General features: G+C 37.2%; 1 protein-coding gene and 1 pseudogene across 1 annotated transcript in view; one reads left to right on the top strand and one right to left on the bottom strand.

The window, feature by feature from the left end:
* Nucleotides 1–16,049, bottom strand: part of LOC107731876 (protein AF-9-like) — a 39,615-nt gene extending 23,566 nt beyond the window's left edge. The window contains exons 1-2 of the mRNA XM_016543066.1: nucleotides 15,920–16,049; nucleotides 15,284–15,464 (exon numbers count right to left, since the gene is read on the bottom strand). Of these exons, the coding sequence (XP_016398552.1) occupies nucleotides 15,284–15,464; nucleotides 15,920–15,931 (193 nt within the window). The 5' untranslated portion in view covers nucleotides 15,932–16,049. The remainder of the gene's footprint in view (nucleotides 1–15,283; nucleotides 15,465–15,919) is intronic.
* An 876-nt stretch (nucleotides 16,050–16,925) lies between these two features.
* LOC107731875 (focadhesin-like) overlaps nucleotides 16,926–22,135 on the top strand; it is a 45,191-nt pseudogene continuing 39,981 nt past the window's right edge.

Below are 22,135 nucleotides of genomic sequence, written 5' to 3'. Positions count from 1 at the left end.
CATCTTTCCAAACTAGTGGCAACATAATAATACTCCTTGAATCAAAAGAATTTGAAAGACTCTGAGGCACCCAAACCCTCTAATGCAAAATGTGAATGCATCAGGATTGAAACTAGCCCTCACAGAAGTTCACAAACCCTTAACAAATGCAATTTCCTGCTCTATCTGTAATGGGTGTTCGGGGTATAATTTTACTTGCAGACATAATGAGTCAATAAAATGCATTGTGGTACGAGTAGTATTCCACCATGACAATAAAACCTTACCAGCCAGACAGAATAAATAACAATTCTACCCTTGACTAAAGGACAAGGCATTCCCGTATGACTTTTACTGTTCAACCACAGCCAAACCTTGGAATCAAGGTCTAAATGCCAGTAATTGACCATTAGGGGTTGCGAAATAGCAACACCTACCCCTTTTTAACCCTTCCTAGTAGCCCTGAAGGCATTAACTAGAAAGCATTAACAAGAACCAAACTAGTGTGCTCACTTCCATTAATAGGCACCATACTAAGCTGATCAGTTGCAGGGTAAAACTTCACTACATTTCTCATTAAATTGCCATTTAAAAAAGCTCTGACTTGACTGATTTAAACCATTTTATTTCCTGTATGGTGCTTTTTTCACCTCACCGCAGAAAGCTCTGTAGCTTGTCAAGGCTTTTTCCCAAAGGTAGACTATATTTTAGCCCGCCAGCTGAGCTGTCGTCAACCCGTCCTCAGCAAGAATGGGCTCTTTCTGGTCTCAAAATCACTTAGTAACCTGAACAAATGCATTTAGGAGTCCTGTTTGAATTAAGGATAAAAGATCCCTAATGGATAGAGGAGTTTCTATGAGTATAGAGTTGCTTCTAAGCAAAACTAAGAAAGTCTTACTCGATGGTTTATTGCAAATCTGTGGGGGCCCCCTGCAAATAATGAGTCAAGGCTCCGCCCACAAACAGTGATGTCATACGTGAAAATTGCAAGTGAAGGGGAAGCAGTGTTGCCATTACGGCAGAGTAAGCCCCTCTTCTATAGTTTTCTCATTATTTTGCATTTAAAGTGCTCCACTGAGTAGTTTTTTATTATTATTATTTAATCTAACTGGTTTTCTGTCATTTAAAAAGTTTTATTCTGGTGGTCTACAAACCACCAGCCATTGTCTGTCAGTCTACAATTTCCTGAGAATTAATGCTCAAGCCAGTGACTTTACCTATAACTTACCATTCATTGTGAGAGAAGTAGATACAGTTTAATTTCACCAATGAATAATAATACAGTGAATCATCGTCATCCAACGGTGTTTATTCAGTGTGGGCAATTATGATGTTGTAAAGGCCTTCACAATTTGCATTGCTAATACAAATAAGCATTTGTTTTTTAACTTCATTTAGTTTGCAATATTAGTTTGCAATATATGTCACCCCCAATTACATCCCCCCCTCCCTTAAAAAAAAAATCCCAATAACCTAAATAAAAAAAAATATAATTTTTTTTTAAAACAAAACAAAAACCTAAAATAAAAACAAAACAACCCCCTCCCCACCCAAAGAAAAAAAATCTATTCATTAAAACAAAACCTAAAATAAAAACAAAACCTCAAAACGAAATTGCTTCTATTCCTTGTCATCTTACTCCAAACACTATTTTTGTACCATTTCCTTTTTTCGCTCTATCTTGTCTTACTTATTGGTTTCTATCTTGTCCAGTATTCTACACGATTTGGTAAAATTGTAATCTGTTCTAGTCATGCCAATAAAGCTTTTTCATCGTTTGTTCTGACTTTGAGACAGACAGATAGGGAAAGACATGGACACCATTCAGATTGTTCTGGGGTTTATCTAAATGAAAGATCAATTCCCTTCAGCAGTTCAAGTCTTTTCAGGTGGAAGAATGAATTGCACTTCACTGAGATAAATGGGGATATTGTTACTTTGTACCTCAGTAGACTCTAAGCAGCAAAAGCAAGATCCACTTTTGTGCAGCAGATCCTTTGAGACAGAGCATGTTTGATACTCTTTTAGATTATCTTAAGAAGCTCCATTTTCTTTGTGGATCAAAGGTTCTCCCCTACGGCATGACAGAAAAGGATGGTGGGCATGGATAGAGGATGAAATCGTTCAGCCCACTTACCCTGCATTGATTTTGGTGTACATGCAACATTCCCTGTTAGAAAAGACACTAATAATGAATAAAGAACATTAGACTGGAGATTTAATACAGTGGTTATCAATTGGCGAAACAGTGTCTAAACAGTATCACATATGCCTTTGACATCAACAAATGATATAGAAAGCAGTTAAAACATTAAGTCTGTTTAACTAACTATGTACAGCTACATGGTTTGCTGCATTTTGTCATTTGCACTAAGCATAGATTTTTCCTCCTGCTGTTATCAGAACAGACCTGAGATCTATTTTTGGATAGTTTCCCAGCAGTTGAGAACCACTGGTTTATTAAAAAAATAATAATAATACAAATAAATAAATCATCAACATAATCATGTTTTTATGTTTTCTTGGGGGAAAACAAAGTATGTGGATAAAAAAAAAAAAAAGGAATTTTACTTAATAGTTAGGTATCTGAAAGGATTTTACTTAATAGTTAGATATCTGGCTCACAGAATTATATTTATTACACATCACCAGCGCCATGTGTGCTTGTTTATTAAATATTTCGGCTAAGTGTATTCTGCTTTAAGCCATAAGAGTGTAACACTCGCAGCTCCATTTATCAAATTTTACTACATTTCAGTCCAAAGATTTTTTTAATATTATTATAAGATAATTGAGCATTTACAAAGTAATGATGGAGCCATGAAGTGAAAAAAAAAAAAACTATCTTAGAGTGTATCTTTGAGTCTTGGAGTGCACAGATTTTTGTTAATGCCAAACTGTGGAATTTATGACAATTCAGGCAGTGTACGCTTTCCCCAGCCATGTTTTTGGGTCAGCTTACACTTTTTGCTTTCTGCCAAGTGGACAATGACAACAGCAGGATTCCCTCTCAGTGAGAGCACAGAATTGTGGGTCAGATTTCAGTCTCACATCCCTGCCAGCAACACTGTTACAAATTAAAGTCTCCTTGTGCTAGAAAAACCAACAAAAACACTTTTGTGCTTCTTAATTGTGCCTAAAATCCTGCACAACAATTGATTTTGAAGGCATACAAAGAATTTGCACAAATCATAGTGACCGTGGAGAGAGGCAGAATGGAAAGTGAAAATCAATCTTTTTATTTAACCATGTTCGCATGCGAATCAGCCACAGTGAATAAATCAAAACTTGCCTTCCTAAATGTTCACTGAGCCATTTTGAATAAAGAAATCTTCACAATCAATACAAAGGATTTATTCTGACCTGGTTCGGTTGTGATTTCACTCTTGCATGTCATTTGAAACACTATTAGCACTATTTGCAATTGCATTAGCGTTCTTATTGGCACTTTAGGTTCTGCCAAATCACTTGAGTCCTCATGACACCTGATTAGACAAACATGACTAATGCATCACATGCACTTTCTTGTTTGCATTCTGCCAGGAACATAAATGCAAGAGTAAACTTCAGCTTTGAAGAGTGCAGTAAAGAAAAGACAGAGCCAAATGCTTTATGGCATGCACACATGCAAGGCAAAGGAGTGAAAGAACCGCCAACAGACAGCCCTTATAAACCATGCTTCAATAAACCACTTCCTCCTCCCCGTCTCCCCTTCACCCCCTTTGACTCACCAAACCGGGGGGAAAAAAAATCAGCATTTATGGCCCAGTTCCTGTTTTGGACTGCTGCTCACAAACCTCTCCCCCCTGCCCTCTCACTTTATTCTGTCTCTCCCTCCCTCTTCTGCTTCTTTCATGCCAGCATAGGAGGCAGTCTGGAGTTTCATGGCTTCAGAGCCTTTTGTGCATCACCTATACAAGGTGGTATAATTTCTGCAGCGTCATAAAACAATTACAAGGCCGTTCATGAAGCCTTGCTAGTTCCAAACTACCGTCTGCCTTGTGTTTCTTTTTCTTTTTTCTTTTAAAACTGTACTGAAAGCACTGCTGCTGTCAAAGGTCATATTTCAGGAAATGATTAGGAAGGCTATCCATTATACAGCACACACTGTTCAGTGATCTGTGAATAATTCTCACAAGTACACAGATGATTATAGAAGTTACACTAAAAAAAGTAAGTATGGACACATCAATGTTACAGTTGTGGTTGATAATCAATAAATGGCCGATATTAAACTTTGAAATTATTTTGTCAAAATAAATTGAAAATGAAAACACCAAATACTAAAATCAATAGTTTTAAGTGAATATAGGGACGACAACTTTAAAGAACAGTATGAAAAATGGACTTTCATTTGAGATTTGCTGAAGATTGCATTTAACAGTGTTATTACATTATTAGCATTTGCAAAGATGAACTTTGGTGATGCCAAACATAATCTAAATGTAAAAATGGGGAAAATAATTTTTTTAAATTTACCCTTCCAGATCATCATCATCATCATCATAATAATAAATTTATAATAATATTTATTTTATTAATTTGCATGTAAATTATTTTAATTATCATTTATAAGAGTGATTAATTCTTTATAATTCTTTATATTATAATATTTATTATGGTCCCACTTTATATTAAGTGGCCCTAATACCTGTGTACTTACATAATAACTAGATGTGCACATAGTATGTAACCACAGTGTAAGTACACATTTGTTACAGAGGTTGTTACATGTTACAGAAAACAGTTACAGAAATATTACAGCTCTAGATACTACGTACTAATGTGTACTTACACTGTGGTTACATACTACGTACACATCTAGTTACTATGTAAGTACACAGGTATTAGGGCCACAATATAAAGTGGGACCTTTATTTTAATATAATATAATACAATTATATTATATTATATATGAAGTCACGTTTATTTATATAGCGCTGTATATTATACAGAGAGTTTAAAAGCAGCTTTACTGTAATAAACTGGAAAAAAAAAAAACTGTCAGTATTGCAATATTAGAAAACAATACATTCAGTTTGGTTCAATAACTTCAATTTCAACTGTAAAACAGCTTTAGACAATATAGTGGAGACCATATAGTGTCATTAGATTCAACAAGGTGCTGGAAACATTCCTCAGAGATTTTGTCCATATTTACATGATAGCATCACCCAGTTGCTGCAGATTTGTCGGATGTGCATCCATGATGTGAATCTCCCATTCCACCACATCCCAAAGCTGCTCTATTGGATTGAGATCTGGTGACTGTGGACTAGTGTTGGGCGATATGCTCCAGTCATATCGTCAGCCTGTGAGATCGCCGATACACAATATTATCGTGCTAATTTATTTAATCATTTACTTACTTTGTTTCATAGCCGGAGAGTGGACCAACTCCAGGGTACGGCTAAAAGCAGCCTAGTGCTATAAAATAGTCATAAAATATTTTTAATATGACTGAATTTGTATTTAACATGATAATTTAACAGAAACATTATAAGTTATAATATTATAATGCTTTTAAATGCTAATTATAATGCTTACATGTTCTATTCAAACAGCAGCCACAGAAAACGAGCAAAGAACATTTACATTATCAAAAAGAACATGACTTCAGTTTAGCGCGAGTTTATGCACATAAAAATCTCTCGTTATAATTAGTGAAGCTATCCACACTGTATGATGAATAAATCTCTTATACTTACGTCGCACGTACTTCTGCACTTTGTTTTTTTATGATGAGAGAATTCGCGATAGAGCAGAATTCAGTCAGCGAGTGTGTGCATTCAACAAAACTCCGGTGTTTCAGCGATGACTTATCTGCATACCTCTGATTGGCCGCTGCATTCATAAACTCAATGGAATTGTGTGTGATTGGTTATAACGCACAACACTGTAAAAACTTGGAAAAAGAAATATGATGGAACAAATATATCGTCGATACTATCGTCTATCGGCACAACCCTACTGTGGAGGCCATTTGAGTATAATGAACTCATTGTCATGTTCAAGAAACCAGTTTGAGATGATATGAGCTTTGTGACATGGCGTGTTATCCTGCTGAATGTAGCCATCACAAGATGGGTACACTGTGGTCATAACGGGATGGACATGTCAGCAACAATACTCAGGTAGGCTGTGGCATTTAAACGATTCTTGATTGGTACTAAAGGGCCCAAAGTGTGCCAAGAAAATATCCCCCACACCATTATACCATGACCAGGCTAAACCGTTGATACAAGGCACAATGGATCCATGCTTTCATGATGTTTAAGACAAATTCTGACTCTAGCATCCGAATGTCACAGCAGAAATCGAGACTCGTCAGACCAGGCAACATTCTCCCAATCTTCTATTGTCCAATTTTGGTGAGCCCATGTGAATTGTAGCCTCAGTTTCCTGTTCTTAGCTGCCAGCAGTGGCATTCGGTATGGTCTTCTGCTGCTGTAGCCCATCTGCTTCAAGGTTTGACATGCTGTGTGTTCAGAGATGCTCTTCTGCATACCTCAGTCTCGGCCTTTCTATCAGCTCGAACAAGTCTAGCCATTCTCCTCTGACCTCTGGCATCAACACGGCATATTCACTCACAGAACTGCCGCTCACCAGATATTTTCTCTTTTTTGGACCATTCTCTGGTAGACAAGACATCCCAGTAGATCAGCAGTTTGTGAAATACTCAGACCCATCTGGCACCACAATGCAACGTTTAAACTCACTTAAATCACTTTTCTTCCCCATTCTGGTGCTCGGGTTGAACTTCAGCAGATTCTTTTAACCATGTCTACATGCCTAAATGCACTGAGTTGCTGCCGTGTGATTGGCTGATATTATATATTTGCGTTAACGAGCAGTTGAACAGGTGTACAACGTGGCTGGTGACTGTATATTCACAATGTGCTGTGCTGTGCAAGCAAGATATTCAAGATGGGGAATTTTTACAAGCCACAAACATGTGACATGTGAAAAGAGTCAAAGTATGCACTGGCAGCAGCCATGCCTTCACAGTTTAATGATATGTGCATGGTTAAAAGATCACTGCGAGTTCCTTCGCTGGGAAGAGATTTGACAGTCAGGCATGATGGGAAATAGAAATGTGTGACACTCACACTCCCAATTGGCAGAATTTATTCCACATGTAGGGGGAGACATATCATGTAATACAGCCAGAAAGTCCCAATTATTTTAGTTCGGTGTGTGTGTATGTGCGCTGCCGAACAAGAAAATGACAAGACTGCAAGATGCTCACAGCTCACCATGCCAGAAATGAAATCACAGTTAATGACTGCTCATAAAATGTACAATCATTTCAAAAGATTACATTACAAGAATGCAACCATGCATGGAGACATACTCGGAAAGACTCATTGCTCGTATTGTAATTGGAAATCTGTTAAATGTGATGCGGAGAGGCAGAAGTGCTTCCGAAACTGACGTTTTTAATCCAACAAATTGAAGCAGACAGCTAAGCAATTCACTGAGAAACGAAATGGACAGTTTCATAAATTCAGCAATTAACCTCAAGACAAAAAGACGATGCTTTGGGACAGAACCCACCAATCAGATACCCAATGTACGGTGCCCGCGAGGTGACATGCTCGGTTCACTTAGTTTTGTCGTGGCCACGACATAATAACTCGTGGGAATGTGATAATATGTTGTGGCCACGAGATATTCATTTGAGGGAACTTCATATTAACTCGTGGGAACATGATATTATGTCGTGGCCACGAGATCATTTTGTTGAGGTAACGACATCCTTATGTCGTGGCCTCAAGATGCTATGTTGAGGGAACGACATATTTTTCTCGTGGCCACGAGTTTAATGCGTAAACAAACCTGCGTGACCATAGCAACGGATTCATTAATATTTTATTTTGAATTAAGAAATTATTATATTATTTATTATAGAAATTATTACATTATTAAATTATTATATTACCCATAGGCCTTGGCTACCGGGCTGTATTACGTGCGATAGTCAACATTCAAATGACTAAATGTTACATAAAGTGCATAATATAAAACAAGAAACAAGAAAACATTTTTATCCATCCTACAGTCTTGTAAGTCCATTAACTGATCGTCTTTTTCCCGTAATATTTGGATATTATTATTATTATTATTATTATTAGCCTATTATTATTGGTTATATTTTTATATTCGTTTATATTCGAATATTAAATGTAATATTAATTTTTTCCCTTAATTTCGATCTCTTTACTTAACGTTCTGAATACTTTTGTAAATAATAGCCTACTGTAAATGCTCGACATGCCAATAAAGCTTTGATTATGCTGACTGGAATTTTTGCTGGAATGCAGTTTAAATTTAACATATATTTCATTTTATTTCGGGCTAATTAATAAACCATAATTATAAATACTATAGTGTTTCATTGAGGAATTAATCATTCACGTAGTTTCATTTGTAAATGAAAACACAACACGCTCATTTATCATCACACATGGGCATAAATACAATCATAAAGTCAAAACTTTATTGGCATAATTGTCAGGCGTTTATTTGCAAAATATATGGTAGGCTAGCAAATGCTAGCATAATTATACAAAACGTTAACTAGGTAAAGCGATACACAATTTTGGCCATGACTGTATATATATATATATATATATATATATATATATACAAATATTAAATTTAATGTTTAATGTTAATAAAACTGTTTTATCCATTTTTGATAATTCCGGGTTGCTATGGTCATGCAGGTTTGTTTTTACAGTCTATGGTTTGTTTACGCATTAATCTCGTGGCCACGAGAAAAAATATGTAGTTCCCTCAACATAAGAAGTCGTGGCCACGAGAAATGGATGTCGTTCCCTCAACAAAATGATCTCGTGGCCACGACATAATATCATGTTCCCACGAGTTAATATGACGTTCCCTCAAATTAATATCTCGTGGCCACGACATATCACGTTCCCACGAGTTATTATGTCATGGCCATGACAAAACTAAGTGAACCGAACATGTCACCTCCCGGGCACCGTACCAATGTGTACACCGGCTGCTTCATTAATTTAGATGTCACAAGTTCATCATCATCACCAACACATATAGTACATATTGCAAATGCATTGAACATTTCACAACAAGTCAAACATAGATTTTAGGGACAGTAGCAATCCGTCTCTCAATGACAAAAATGCACATCCCCAATTCCACCCCCACGTCTACAATTTCACAAATCATACTTTCTGTCAGTATAATATTCCTACGCTCCTCAATGCCACTCTGCAGGGAGTCAGTTCATCTCCCTCCCAAGCACGGATCACTTCTCGTCGAGGGGAAAGAGGTCTGGCAAGCGCACAGAAGAATAAGGGTGGAAAGGAAGGCAGCCCCCACTGACATCTAAGCCGTACCTTGCGAAGGAGGGCTTAAATTCTGTGGTTTTCTGTGCATATGCAAAATAGGAGACTAACACAACCCTAACTCCTGCTCAGGCCAAAGTCAATGAGCGGGGCACAAACTTAAAAGGCTTTGAGAAGTCTCAGGAAAAGATGCCCACAGGCAAACATGTTGACCTGATCATTATGGGACCACAAAAAAGAAGAGCTGAGTGGCACTCATGAATGACACATCAGCGTCTAAAACATTAAAGAGATGAAATAGCACTAAATATTGTCCATGACTTTTGGAACACATCTAAAGAATGATTTAATTTCATTCTTGGTCATTTAAAGTAATAGTTTGGTAAAAAAAAAAAAAAAAAGAGGACATTTCTGTCACCATTTACTTTGCTTCATGGTTGGTTATTCCAAAACCATGAGTTTGTCTTCTGTGAAACACAGGAGAAATTCTGAAGAATGTACTGCCTGTTTTTTTTTTTATGCAATTACAATAAACGGGCACTAGAGCATTCAAGCTTCACAATAGACACAAAGCACTATAAAAGTGGTCCATATGACTCATTATTCACTGAAAATGTTGACATCTGCTCTATCTTTTCTTGGCATGTTCATGAGAGAAGTAACAATGTCCAACTTGGGAATGAATCATTCTTTTGAATCTTTAATCTGGTTGACAAAAACAGTCCCACCGAATCGTTTACAAATCAGAATAATCTGACTCAATTTGCTGCTTTTAAAAGCTCTCTGGGGATGAAGATTTTCAGTGAATAATGAATTAAATTTCAAATGCTGTTCCTCACATGAAGGATATTTTTGTGATGCTTTGTGAGTCCGTTTTGAAGCATGAAGTCTCTAGGTGCAAATCTCTGTAATGTGTGGAAATAAACAACCAGTACGGTCTTGTTTTGTATTCGCAGAGAAGTCAGAGATACGGTTAGGCTATTTGGATATGGGCAAAGTCACTTCAAGCCCCTTTCAATAACATTTCAAATCAGGAATAAAATCTGATAATAATTCAATTGAATATTTCATGAAGGTCCAGCTAAAGAGCATGCTCTGGAGTTAACAAATATACGGACTAGAATTTCCATATGGACTGCAACAGAAAATTCCATTCATTTTTTCCATATGAGGAATTTTTTTTTTTTTTTTACGATAACCTATAAACCTTAAAAGACCTACTTTGAGCTATGAGGTTTTTAACTGGTTAATGCTTTTGTTGAAGCTGTCAGTCTGCACTCTTTCAACATATTTTTTTAAATAATCATGTTTAACAGTGAAATCCCTGAAGAAAAACTACATTACCCATGATTTTGGAAAGAAATCTTTACCAATCAGAGAATCAAAACAAGCAAATAGCACTAAAAGAGCTCTTTATTGCCCACCAATTCCCACGAAGCACTATAAAATTAAAATCAACTCTTTAAATCAATATTCTTATATTTATCCATTGGTTTTATTTTTGATTAGATCAGTTGCAATGCTTCATGGGATTGCAGTTATTTCCCTCATTAAAGCTGTTAATAACACAGTCTTGTAGCTTTGTATTTTTTGACCAATTTTCAAATCCCGTTTCGCTTCAAATCAAAGTTTGTAATGCCGTGATTCACCTCGTAACTGGTTGGTTTGGTCTTTAACAAAAACTTTTAAAAATCTCTATAGGAAAAAGTAAAGGGAAAGAAACTTCCGGAAGCCAAAGCTGTTGAAAAAGTGGGCAGACACTGTTACACCATTTACTAGCACCTAGCAACACCCTAAAAACCACTCTGAACACCTTATCAATAGAAAAGGACAAATACTGGGCAGGTTTTCAGGCCAATTCTTGTATCACAGTAGCTAGTTTTTCCACGGGCAAACACTACCCTGTTTGTTTCTATGATAGTTCAATTACCAGAGGTACGTCCTTTACAAACCTTAAAATAATGATTCTTCCCCTCAAAAAGACAAAATTTTTAGTCTTTTCTTTGCTCCCATCTGGGTAAGAAAGCCACCTCTTGTGTTTACATCACAAAGATTGAAGAACTGCTTTTTCTCCATAATATATATCACCAGAGAGCAAAGATAAAGCTGTGTGGGGCAGCTGCAGTAGAATAGAAGAAGGATGATGTTATTTTAAGCTCTTCCAGCAATTGGGCTCAAGCGTACTGTCAAGTCTAGCAAAGTCAGAGACATACTGACACAATCCACCGATGTAATGATACAATCTTGTTTTATCATTCCCTCTTTCATACCCTCAGCAATAAAAAGGCTAAATAAATTCGGTAAATACAAAAATACACCACACACACACACATTCTCTGGACCCTCATCACCTAGTGTGGACAGACATTTCCCTTGGTATATATCTGAATGGGACGCCTAATTGACTTGGGATGTTTGTGTGGCTGGCTAAAAGACTAGAAACGACAACGTTTCCACTGCAAAATAGTGGGTAGTGACTTGTCATGAACCAAAAGACAGACATTTATATATTTTTCAGTGTATAACTGGCATAGATGGGTGCAGGTGAAATGAACACCCATGTTCCACTCTATTTATTTGGGTTTGTTGCCCCCCTATTCCTGCGCCAGCAAAAAATATCAGGTTTCCAAGGCTACACAGCATGCCTGTTAATCATGGCTGTTCAGTCCCTTTTTCTCAGCCAAAAAACACTTTCCACCTTTGTTTAAATGTCCAGGTAGCCATGATTTCTGAAACTGGGAAACATCACATGCCATGCCCATGAGAGCTGATCAAAAATCCTTAAAAGCAATAGTTTACCCAAAAATTACAATTCTGTCATCATTTACTCACCTTTGTGTCGTTTCACACTTGTATGCCTTTCTTTCTTCACACAAAGAATATATATACTGGTTTGGAAATATATGAGGGTGAATGAAAAATGACAATTTATTTCTTGGTGAGCTAGGCTAACTCTTTAACACAAGGAATCTAGTATTCTGCATCTAGGATGGCAAATCCCCCCTTTTTTTATCAAATGACATTCTGTGCAACTATGAGAAAGGCACAAGGAAGCAGAAAACCCCACGAGAGACAGGGAGGCAACATGTAATCTACAACAGCTGTGAAAGGGGTAACATCGAATACTCCTGAGGCTTCAAACACAAAACAAGGAGAGAGAAAAGGGACTCACAGCCACAGAACACACCGTCTAGAGTAAAGAGTTTTGGAGAACTCAATGAGTGTGTGAGCAGCTGTTCCTTTCGGGTCAGTATGGCGAGACTGTTGGTATTAAACTGTCAAACACAAGCCCGTCTGTGTGCAAGGTTTCCCTCTAACTGCCCCTCGGCTCGTCTCGACACCGGCTAACACTGCTCAAAGCCCTGAGGAAGGAGAGGCGGGGGAGAAGGGGGTGGTGTAGCCTCCCGGGATCCCAAATAATAAGCCTGACTGTTTACCTTACAAGCGCACCATAAATTCTAGGTCTAAGAAAGCAGGTTTCTATATCCAACCCCTCCAAGGAGAGAGAGACAGCCCAGTTGTGAATTATCTGCCGAGTACGCAGAAGGCCACATGGGGTGTTTAGTAGTTTATTTTTCACGGCGTTGAAGAAAATGTAAATATTCAAAGTGTTTATTCTTCACCGTTTGATTTGACTTATTCTGGGTCTAATTAGGACTAAAATGTAAGAAAAGTAACGCTAGAGGTCAAAAATTCAAAGGAAATCCTATTCCACGTGTCATTACTATAAAGTATGCACATCTAGCTACATTAACTCAAGTGATTTAAGCCCTCTTCCTATAGTTCATCCTGAAGCAAACACTTTGTTGGATCCATTATAAACATGAAAAAAGCTGGAGACCTTAGGAAGTGCTTCGACTACTAATTCATCACAGCGCAAAAACATTTTAGGGTGTGCACCCAAGGGGGTGTTTGGTAGAATCTCCTAAAAGCTGGTGTCATAAGGCAGGATTTATTAGAGGTTAAGTATCCCCCTGCTGCTTTTGCCTTTTTTTTCCAGCAGCCCCTGCAAGACATTTGTCAAAGAAAAGGAGAGAGGGGCTAGAAGTTCAAGCAAACCTACATTTAGTGTACTTCTTGTCATCGAAGACCTTCAGGAGCAAGTTTCGAGTAGCTTCTAAATGAGGTCCGGCCCTTGATTTATAGTCTGTTTTAATGTTTTGAGAAAATAAATACAGCAGGGGAGATTTTCACCACACTGTCATCACACGCATCGGAGAGCCGATTTGAAGCACACATCCCCTTCAGATCTTACATAAACACAACAACTATGTGGCATAAATCAAACCTGTGGCAGCGCACATAGTACGAGTGCTGTAACGCAAAGGAACGAGGAAAATATTAGCATATGTTTGAAGTCATGCATCTTCAGCTGTCCACAGAAGCAAAACAAACTTAAGTCCTTCTGTGCAATTTTCCAATCTCTGCGGTTTGATTTTCCACCACAGTAATAAAACACAGTCTTAGAAAGCGTCACATAAATAAAGTGTTGAATCAAAGCAATTTAGCTGCAGCTCTGTCATGCAAGAATGCATGCAATTGTACATTTCTGTGACGTCCATGATAAAACAAACGGTTATTGTGACATAAATATGTACCTAACAAAATGCTAAAGGAAAATAGCTGGCCGGAACAAAGATGATCTAACAACTGTTCTCAAAAAGTGCAAATGTTCGCCTGCGATAAATGGCATATAATGACAAATGACTTTCTCCAGCATTTTTCCCTGCACTTATCGCGTCACAGCAAACTACACTTAAACACTTTGGGTGAGAGCAGGAAACCAGTATTTTAATTAATTCCTTCCAAGGCTTTCATCAACCTCTACTCCTACAATCCTCCTTTCAAACCACCAGACACTTTCATTCCCTCTCTCTCACTGTCCTGTTGTTGGCGTTGTCTAATAATAGTATATGAACTATAATAACTAGTTGAACGTTGTAACACAGGGTGAATTGTAACACCATCAGAATGAGTTACAGGGGTTGAAATCTATATCATACACGACCACCTCCCTCCTGTGGTGATTGTGTAAAATGTAAAGGGGTTTATAGGACAGAAAACAATTTGGAGGTAACCATTTAGTAAAAAATTTAATGACAGAACTATCTTCTGAATCAGCAGGTTCTCATGCTTGACATATAACAGCCACAGATTTCATCTGCATGTTTAAAAACCCGGAAATATCACACCTGACAAGATGGGGAGGGTTGTAACACTTTCCATGCACTTCTACTGGACTCACAAAGACAGCACAATATAGGAAAGTGTATATATGTGCTACGTTTTTTAACTAAAGCATTACTTATGTATACCATTTTTAATTATTATTATTTTTTATTAAATTAGACTATGGGACTACCAATAGACTATGCATAAAATTGGAATATTATACCACAAATAACAAGCCTAAATAAATAAACATATACACACATACGCAAAGGTACAAACGAACAAAATGTGTCACGCAGACAGGTATTATTTTCATTAAGACATGGTAACAAAGTGTTTTAATCACTTTTCTCTGAACAAAATGTACATTTACGAACTAAAGCTGAACTTCTAGGATGTTCTAACGCGGTACAAAATACTTTCAGTGATGTCCCCGAGAATACCCTATACTAGTTAACTAAAGGATTTAATTGCGTTATTATTATGCTAACGCATTATTCTTGAAACGTTTTAAGAGACGCGCACTGATTAACGCGCGATGACAATGATAACAGATAAAGAGAAATCAATTACTCGCGGCACAAGGAAAACCTGCAAAGCATTTGGAGCTAAAAAACATCATTATATATCACTGGTCTCTTTTAGAAATGTCAACCACGTTTTGTCCCTGCAGCGCAACAGTAGACCAGATCTGCATGCATCAAGTAGCCAAGGTGCATTCGGGTTCATTCCAGCCTTACTATTCAAGAGAATTCACAATTTGATATAATAGTAAATCGATAGTAAATCGCTTCACATACCTCTTTTTGGTCTCGGGAAACTTTCGTGTAGATGAAATACGACTTTCTCCACAAAATGCTGAATGTTGCTGTGCTCTGGTCCGCGGACAAACACCATCCAGTCGTGCGTAAAACCTTCCACGGTGGGTTTCTTTCGGAGCTGGGCACGATGACCGAGTTCCAGTTTCACCTGAACGGCACCCTAAAACACCCAAATGTTCACTTTATAATCATGTCGCTAATTATTTAGTATAAAAGGCACAATCTGAACGCGTGCGTGTTAAAACCAATCTGGAGCCGAACATGTAAACGTAGCTACAGCTAAATAATAGCTGTAAGTTTCTGGTATGTTATTAAGTCTCAACATACCAGAATAAATGACACAAATAGAGCATTCTGTCAGATTGCTGAATATTTGTTTTTGGATGCCTTCCTTTTGTTTGAAATCTTTCAAGCGCATCACTTTTGCAGACATGCACTAATACGCTGGAAACGCACGACTCCACTAGTTCTACTGTACTTGATTATTCCGGTGGAAATATGGCTGGAAAAGCCTCGTATGCGTCTAATCGCCTTTCCAAACCAGACGAAAACGAACAGAGGCGCTGGAGATCCCAAACATCGCCCCGATACTATAGCAGGTAAAGCCCAACTCACCGAACTGGCCATTGTGGGGGCCACGGGATAATGCTATTTCATGGAGAATTTGGTTTAAATAAGGACACCGAGGACTGTAGACGCCCGATGGCGGACATGGTCTTTTAATTGAGCTCTCTTGAGTTTTCAAAGGCTGAGGAGTAAAGTGAGACGCATGCGCGTGCGTGCACGAGACGAGCCAATGGCAGCGAGAGCGAGTGAAGAGTCACTATTAACCTATTAACACTATTATTACATAGCCTATATTTTCTACATTGTATGTGCTCCTATTGTATATTTATACTTTTCTACTGTTGCTGTAATTAATTGCAAGTTCATTTTTAAAATAAAATGTGAGTGAGTGACTAATATAGACTATTATCTTTAATATGGTCTATTGGTTTACACTGGCCTTGTTTCACACTATGTGTGCATTGTAAAAAATTTTTTTTACAATGTTTAGTAAAAATTATGTTATATTTTATACGTCATACATGTAGTTATACTGTAAAATATGGTTAAAATTTATTTATAAGTAAAAAACATAGTACGAAAATTTATTGTTTTATTTTTATAAATCTTATATATATATATATATATATGTATATATATATATATATATATGTAATATAAGCCACATTTAGTCACTACTATTATAAGTAAGAAATACTTTCTTTATTATTTATTGGGAAAATAGATATAGAACAAAAGTCTAGGCACCTGATTGTAAGACATGTGTAGGCTATACAGGTCATGTTTATGTTTAAAATAATTCTTTATATAAAATGTTAACATGACATTTGATAAATTTGCATAAATAAAGAAAGAACGACCTCAGTCAATGTAAGAAAAGTGTTAAAAGGGTACTCCTTTTCGAGTTAAATCTGAGAGTGCCATAATGTACTTTAAATACATGAATTATATGATATATGTACGCAGTTAAAATGTCAAGAAATAATTACGTTGACATTAGATTAACGTATCGCTTTTTCCGTATGTTTGGTCCTCCACGCGCGCCGTAGAAGCATGTTGCCATTAGGAGGGTTTCGAGAAAAAGTTAGCAAAGTGCATCTAAACGTCACTGGAATTTAGGAATTCTCTGGGTAAGAATATATTATGTGTCACATCAGCCTGCATGTTTATGTGATGCCAACATTGTTAACTCAGTTAAAGAGTGGTGAAACTGACAACTGCTCGTTAGCAGGTTTTCTGTATGACAGCGCATATAAACAAGGACGTTTCTTTCACTGCTAAATACATATTTGGAATTGATCAACATCATTTCATCTCACAAATCCGGAACTAAATTAAGCTTCCAAACAATGCTGAGGTATCACTATGGTATCGGATTGTGATGCCATGGTGTTGAATGATTACTTTATTCTTGTAAAATGGTGTTTACGTGAAAATACCTTAGTACGTATCCAGAAACCATGGTATTACCGTCGAGCATGTCCATTGTGTTAGAATAATGGAATCTTTACAAAACTGACATATTATACCAGCTAACTTAGTCTAGCCAGTCAAACTCAGCATCACTTAAACAATGATGCATTATTGTGGACACACAAGCAGTGCAGAGCAAGCAGTCCAGAGCCCAAGCCTTTGTGCATGTGGACAAGTAGCCACAGGCTGGAAATCCCTGGAATATTTTCAGTTCTCTGCTTTGCTGACAAAAGCGTGTGTAAAAATGATCTGATAAAACAAACAACTAGTTTGTCAACATGTTTACACAAACCTCTGCCTACAAAAATGGTGTAAAAAAAAACATGCAAATTTGATTCAAACATGACTAAACATTATTTTATGGCATTTTCTTTATGCATTGTCCACCATCTGTCATTACTGAATGCAAATCAATCTCAAGCTTAAGCTAATAACTCTTATTTTTTCTCAGTATATTTTAAATCTGTCTCCAAAATATCACCCTTTTGCAAAGTTACAATCTGCTACAACATAGAAATCCACTTTTCTCGTATTAAAGTAGCACATGAACATGTAGCATTTTGGCTTGTATAGTTTTGACATAAATTGTCATATGAATTTCAAATCTTACCTGACTTGCCCGAGCCGCTCTTTGCTGTCAGTAACACTGCTGTAGTAAAACTGTCACACTGGATGGAAACACAGCAGGTATATCATCATGCACATTGCACACGCAGCGCTTGCTTGTGGGATATCGGTCCCAGGAGGGGTGAGGCAGCATTTTAGAGCTTGCATTGTCGGTCTTTCTCCCATGTGCCATGGTATAAACCTGAATCTCCAGTGGCCATCAGCCAGTGTCAGTCAAATCAACAGCTGGTAATGTCATTACCCTACACTGGGAGTCCATATGAGACAACATATGAGATGCCAGAGTCGGCGGTCCGCAACTGGAAGGACATTGAAGCTTTGGCAAAAGTCACTTGTGAATAATGCATCCCATTGATGTGGTTGCCAGTGCCATCTGTCAGATGGTTGTGTCTTCTGAGTTTAGATGCCAGCTATATGTCTCAGGCCTTTATTTAATTTCACCTTAGATTACATCAGTTTGAAGTGGTGTTGGGTTATTCTTATTATGGTCTAACAGTATCATCAACAGCTGGTAATGTCATTACCCTACACTGGGAGTCCATATGAGACAACATATGAGATGCCAGAGTCGGCGGTCCGCAACTGGAAGGACATTGAAGCTTTGGCAAAAGTCACTTGTGAATAATGCATCCCATTGATGTGGTTGCCAGTGCCATCTGTCAGATGGTTGTGTCTTCTGAGTTTAGATGCAAGCAGGCTATATGTCTCAGGCCTTTATTTAATTTCACCTTAGATTACATCAGTTTGAAGTGGTGTTGGGTTATTCTTATTATGGTCTAACAGTATCGCCCTGAAGGCGGTTTTTGTCCCGTTGCACCTGTTTGGTGTGTTTGATCCCTTGACATTTGTGATCTGAATGATAAGGCGTTAACATGAGGTCGCTGCACAGCTGTTTTTAACAGATGATGTCAGTTTGTATGTCAGTTTCTTCATTTCAGGAAATGAGGGTTGATTCTAAAAATGTGAAGTAAATTTCCCATGACTTAATTTTTCATATGACTCGATTTGCGGTTGCATGCTACACATTTGAGAAATTCTGTTCTTTTCAAATCTTTTGAATCTTAATGTCAGTAAGAAGTCAAAGGTTTGGGGTCAGCAAGATGTTTGAAAGAAATGAATACCTTTATAAAGTAAGAAGAATACATTACATTGAATACATGACATTTATAATGTTACAGTGAAAAGATTTCTGTTTCAAGTAAATGCTGTTTTGAACTTTATATTCATCAAAAAAATCACAAATGTTTTCCACATTGATATTAATAAGAAATGTTTCTTGAATAGCAAATCAGCATATTAGAATGACTTCTGAAGGATCATGTGACAGTGAAAACTGAAGTAATGGCTGCAAAAAATTCAACTTTACCATCACAGGAATAAACTTGATTTTAAAATGCATTTAAATAGAAAACTGTTATTGAAAATTGTAATAATATTTCAAAATATTAGCCTACTGTATTTTTCTGTATTTTGATCAAATGAATGCCTTGTTAGTCAAAAATGTATATAAAAAAAAAATTATAGAGCCCACATTTTTGAACAGTACACCAAAAAAAGAAAATGGTGTCAAAACAGTTTTCACTCAGAAATTGCTAGTAAATTTCAGAAATACTCATAAAGAAATGGCAAGTAACACATTAAATTAAACATGAAATTTCAAGTTAAAAACTACTCCAATTGTTTTTTTGTTTTTTTTTACAACTTCGAAAAAAATCATTTTTACAGTGGTGTACCTTTTGACATTGCCAGTACACATTCCTGGTTTTATTGTATGCCATTTATCAGAATTAATTATTCTGAAGAAATGTTATCCTTCCTAATTTTATCAAAAATCTCTTACCTTTTCAACACCTACTCTCCTGCGACCTGTCATCTAGAGACAGTTGTTCCAAGATCCTATCCAATCCTTTTGGTTAAGATTGAGTACTTTATGTTTTGTCATTGAATTATCTGTTTCAATCAAAGGTATGCCTTTTTTTTTGCAAGTAAAACAGGCTGGGGATGCCTTTTTAATTTGACTAAAAATGACCAATTCCATATGATGTTTGTTTTTAGTATGGGGCATCATTCGTGATTTCTGGAGATGACTGAAATTTTGAAGACCAGGTTTGAGTTCCCCAGCTCCCTCATTCAAACTCAGGTAAAGCACTCAAAAACAGACTGATGATTTAAGCATTTAGAGGTAAATCAAGGTTCGAATTCCACAGCAATTCAATTAAATGCTTATCTATCCCACATAGGGATGTCAATTTTCGATCATTTCCATGATCGATCGTCGTTTAAATTAACGATCAATTAATCGATTAATCGTTAACCTTAATGCTGCAATCCCGCTTTCTCACCCGATTTAAAGGGGATTTAGTCTGAATAAAATGCTAGTAGCAGGATTGTAAAATGAATAGATGTGATTATGATCATTTGATAAAATAAAGAGAGCTTGTTTGAGATCATTTGACTTTGTTTGACTGTTTCCTATCCCGACACGGAGACCTCTGAACGCGCCTCTTTAAATGGTTTTGTGGTGCTCGTTGTTGTATTTTAAAACACAATTGCAATGTTTTCAACTGACATTATGGCATTAAAAATAAAATGATCCCAAACGTAACTGTGGCGCGTACCTGTGCCCTAGGCTAGTTAGGTCCTGCAGAAACTTGTGAACGAATATAGTCAGTGTCGGTTACAGCGCCTTTTAATTGCTGTTTTTATCCAGTAATTATTCATTTACAAATTATAAGCTCTGATTATGACAATAAGTCTGCGATCCGCCGTAAAGCAAGAAGAAGAAGAAGACGCCTCTTACATTATATGACTGACAGACTGCAACGGTTTGAGTTAAAAATCTTCGTTTGTGTTCTACTGAAGAAACAAAGTCACCTACATCTTGGATGCTAAGCAGATAGACATCAAATTTTCATTTTTGGGTGAACTATATCCCTTTAACCATTTAAAGGAAATATGTGCTCTTTAGTTTTTCTGGACCGTTTATGCTACTCTTACAACTCACTGGCTTTCTCACTTATGTATTTTTGCTCATGTAGAATGTTTTGCATGTTGAACTTGTGTTTTATATCAACAGGGTCAAGCACTGGAGTCTCTGTGGGAGCAGTGCAGCAGTGACAGTACTGTCGTCCGCTCGGCCTGCTGTGATGCTCTGGTGCTACTCGTAGAACAGGGACATGCAGATCTGCCATATGTGCTCAACACCACCCTTAACCTCCTGCCCTCGGCACGGTATGCTTCTATCACGCACCTGGCTCTCACAGACTAATGCAGATTGTTATCCCTTGTCATCCCCAATTTAAAAACCTTCAAGCACTTGGGCTGATAAACTGACTCGATGTTGCTTCTTTGACACATTTAAGCACATATTATAGTGTCGAAGGTGGCTCCAGACGCATTTTAAAAATGAGATTTGTTTTTGTGAAACCATGACACACCCTTCACACCCTGTCAAGCCTTGATGGGACTTTATCAGCATCCTCAGGCACTGACCTCTCCCTTGTCTTAACTCTGGAATTAGTCTTTGTTTAAATACATGCAACGTAAAAAAAAAAAAACACTTTTTAGAGACCAATTACACATCAGAGCATCAAGTGATGTGTACTTTTGATGTTAAAATACTCTCTTCTGTCCCAGTTCAGTATGCAAAGACAGCTGTAAGTAAGCATGTCGTAGAATGTATTTATATTTCCCAGAAGAGCTTTTAACATTGTGGCTCTGTACATTCATACAGCACAGTTATAAGAGAACTGTAATTATAACTACCATTTTGAAAAACAAACCAGCAAATGGGGTTTGCTACTAAACTAAAACAAAAACAGCACAGGCATACAAATAGGTGTTTTTGATTTTACTGATGTTTTAAAGCATTTATACATTCAAGCTCGTGAAAATTCTGTAATTCTGCTATCATTAACAGTAGGTGTTTCCAAGATCACACTGACAACTCGTACTGTATACTTGAAGTCGTAAAAGTACTTAAAGGGTCATGAAACCCCCCGTTTCAGCACTGGTTAATTCTCACAACAGTTTTAAAAAACGCTAAAAAAGTGGGCGTGGTGCGGAGCGGAGGAGGGGGAAGAGGGGAGACAGACAACACACACAGCTTCGTGTTCAGACAGTTTCATTTCGCTCCCATCGAGTTAAAAACACAAATAAATGCAC

This window comes from Sinocyclocheilus rhinocerous, unplaced genomic scaffold (assembly GCF_001515625.1).
Source record: "Sinocyclocheilus rhinocerous isolate Xijiao unplaced genomic scaffold, SAMN03320098_v1.1 scaffold1841, whole genome shotgun sequence".
Taxonomy (NCBI): Eukaryota; Metazoa; Chordata; class Actinopteri; order Cypriniformes; family Cyprinidae; genus Sinocyclocheilus; species Sinocyclocheilus rhinocerous.
This window is presented reverse-complemented; position numbering and strand designations above follow the sequence as displayed.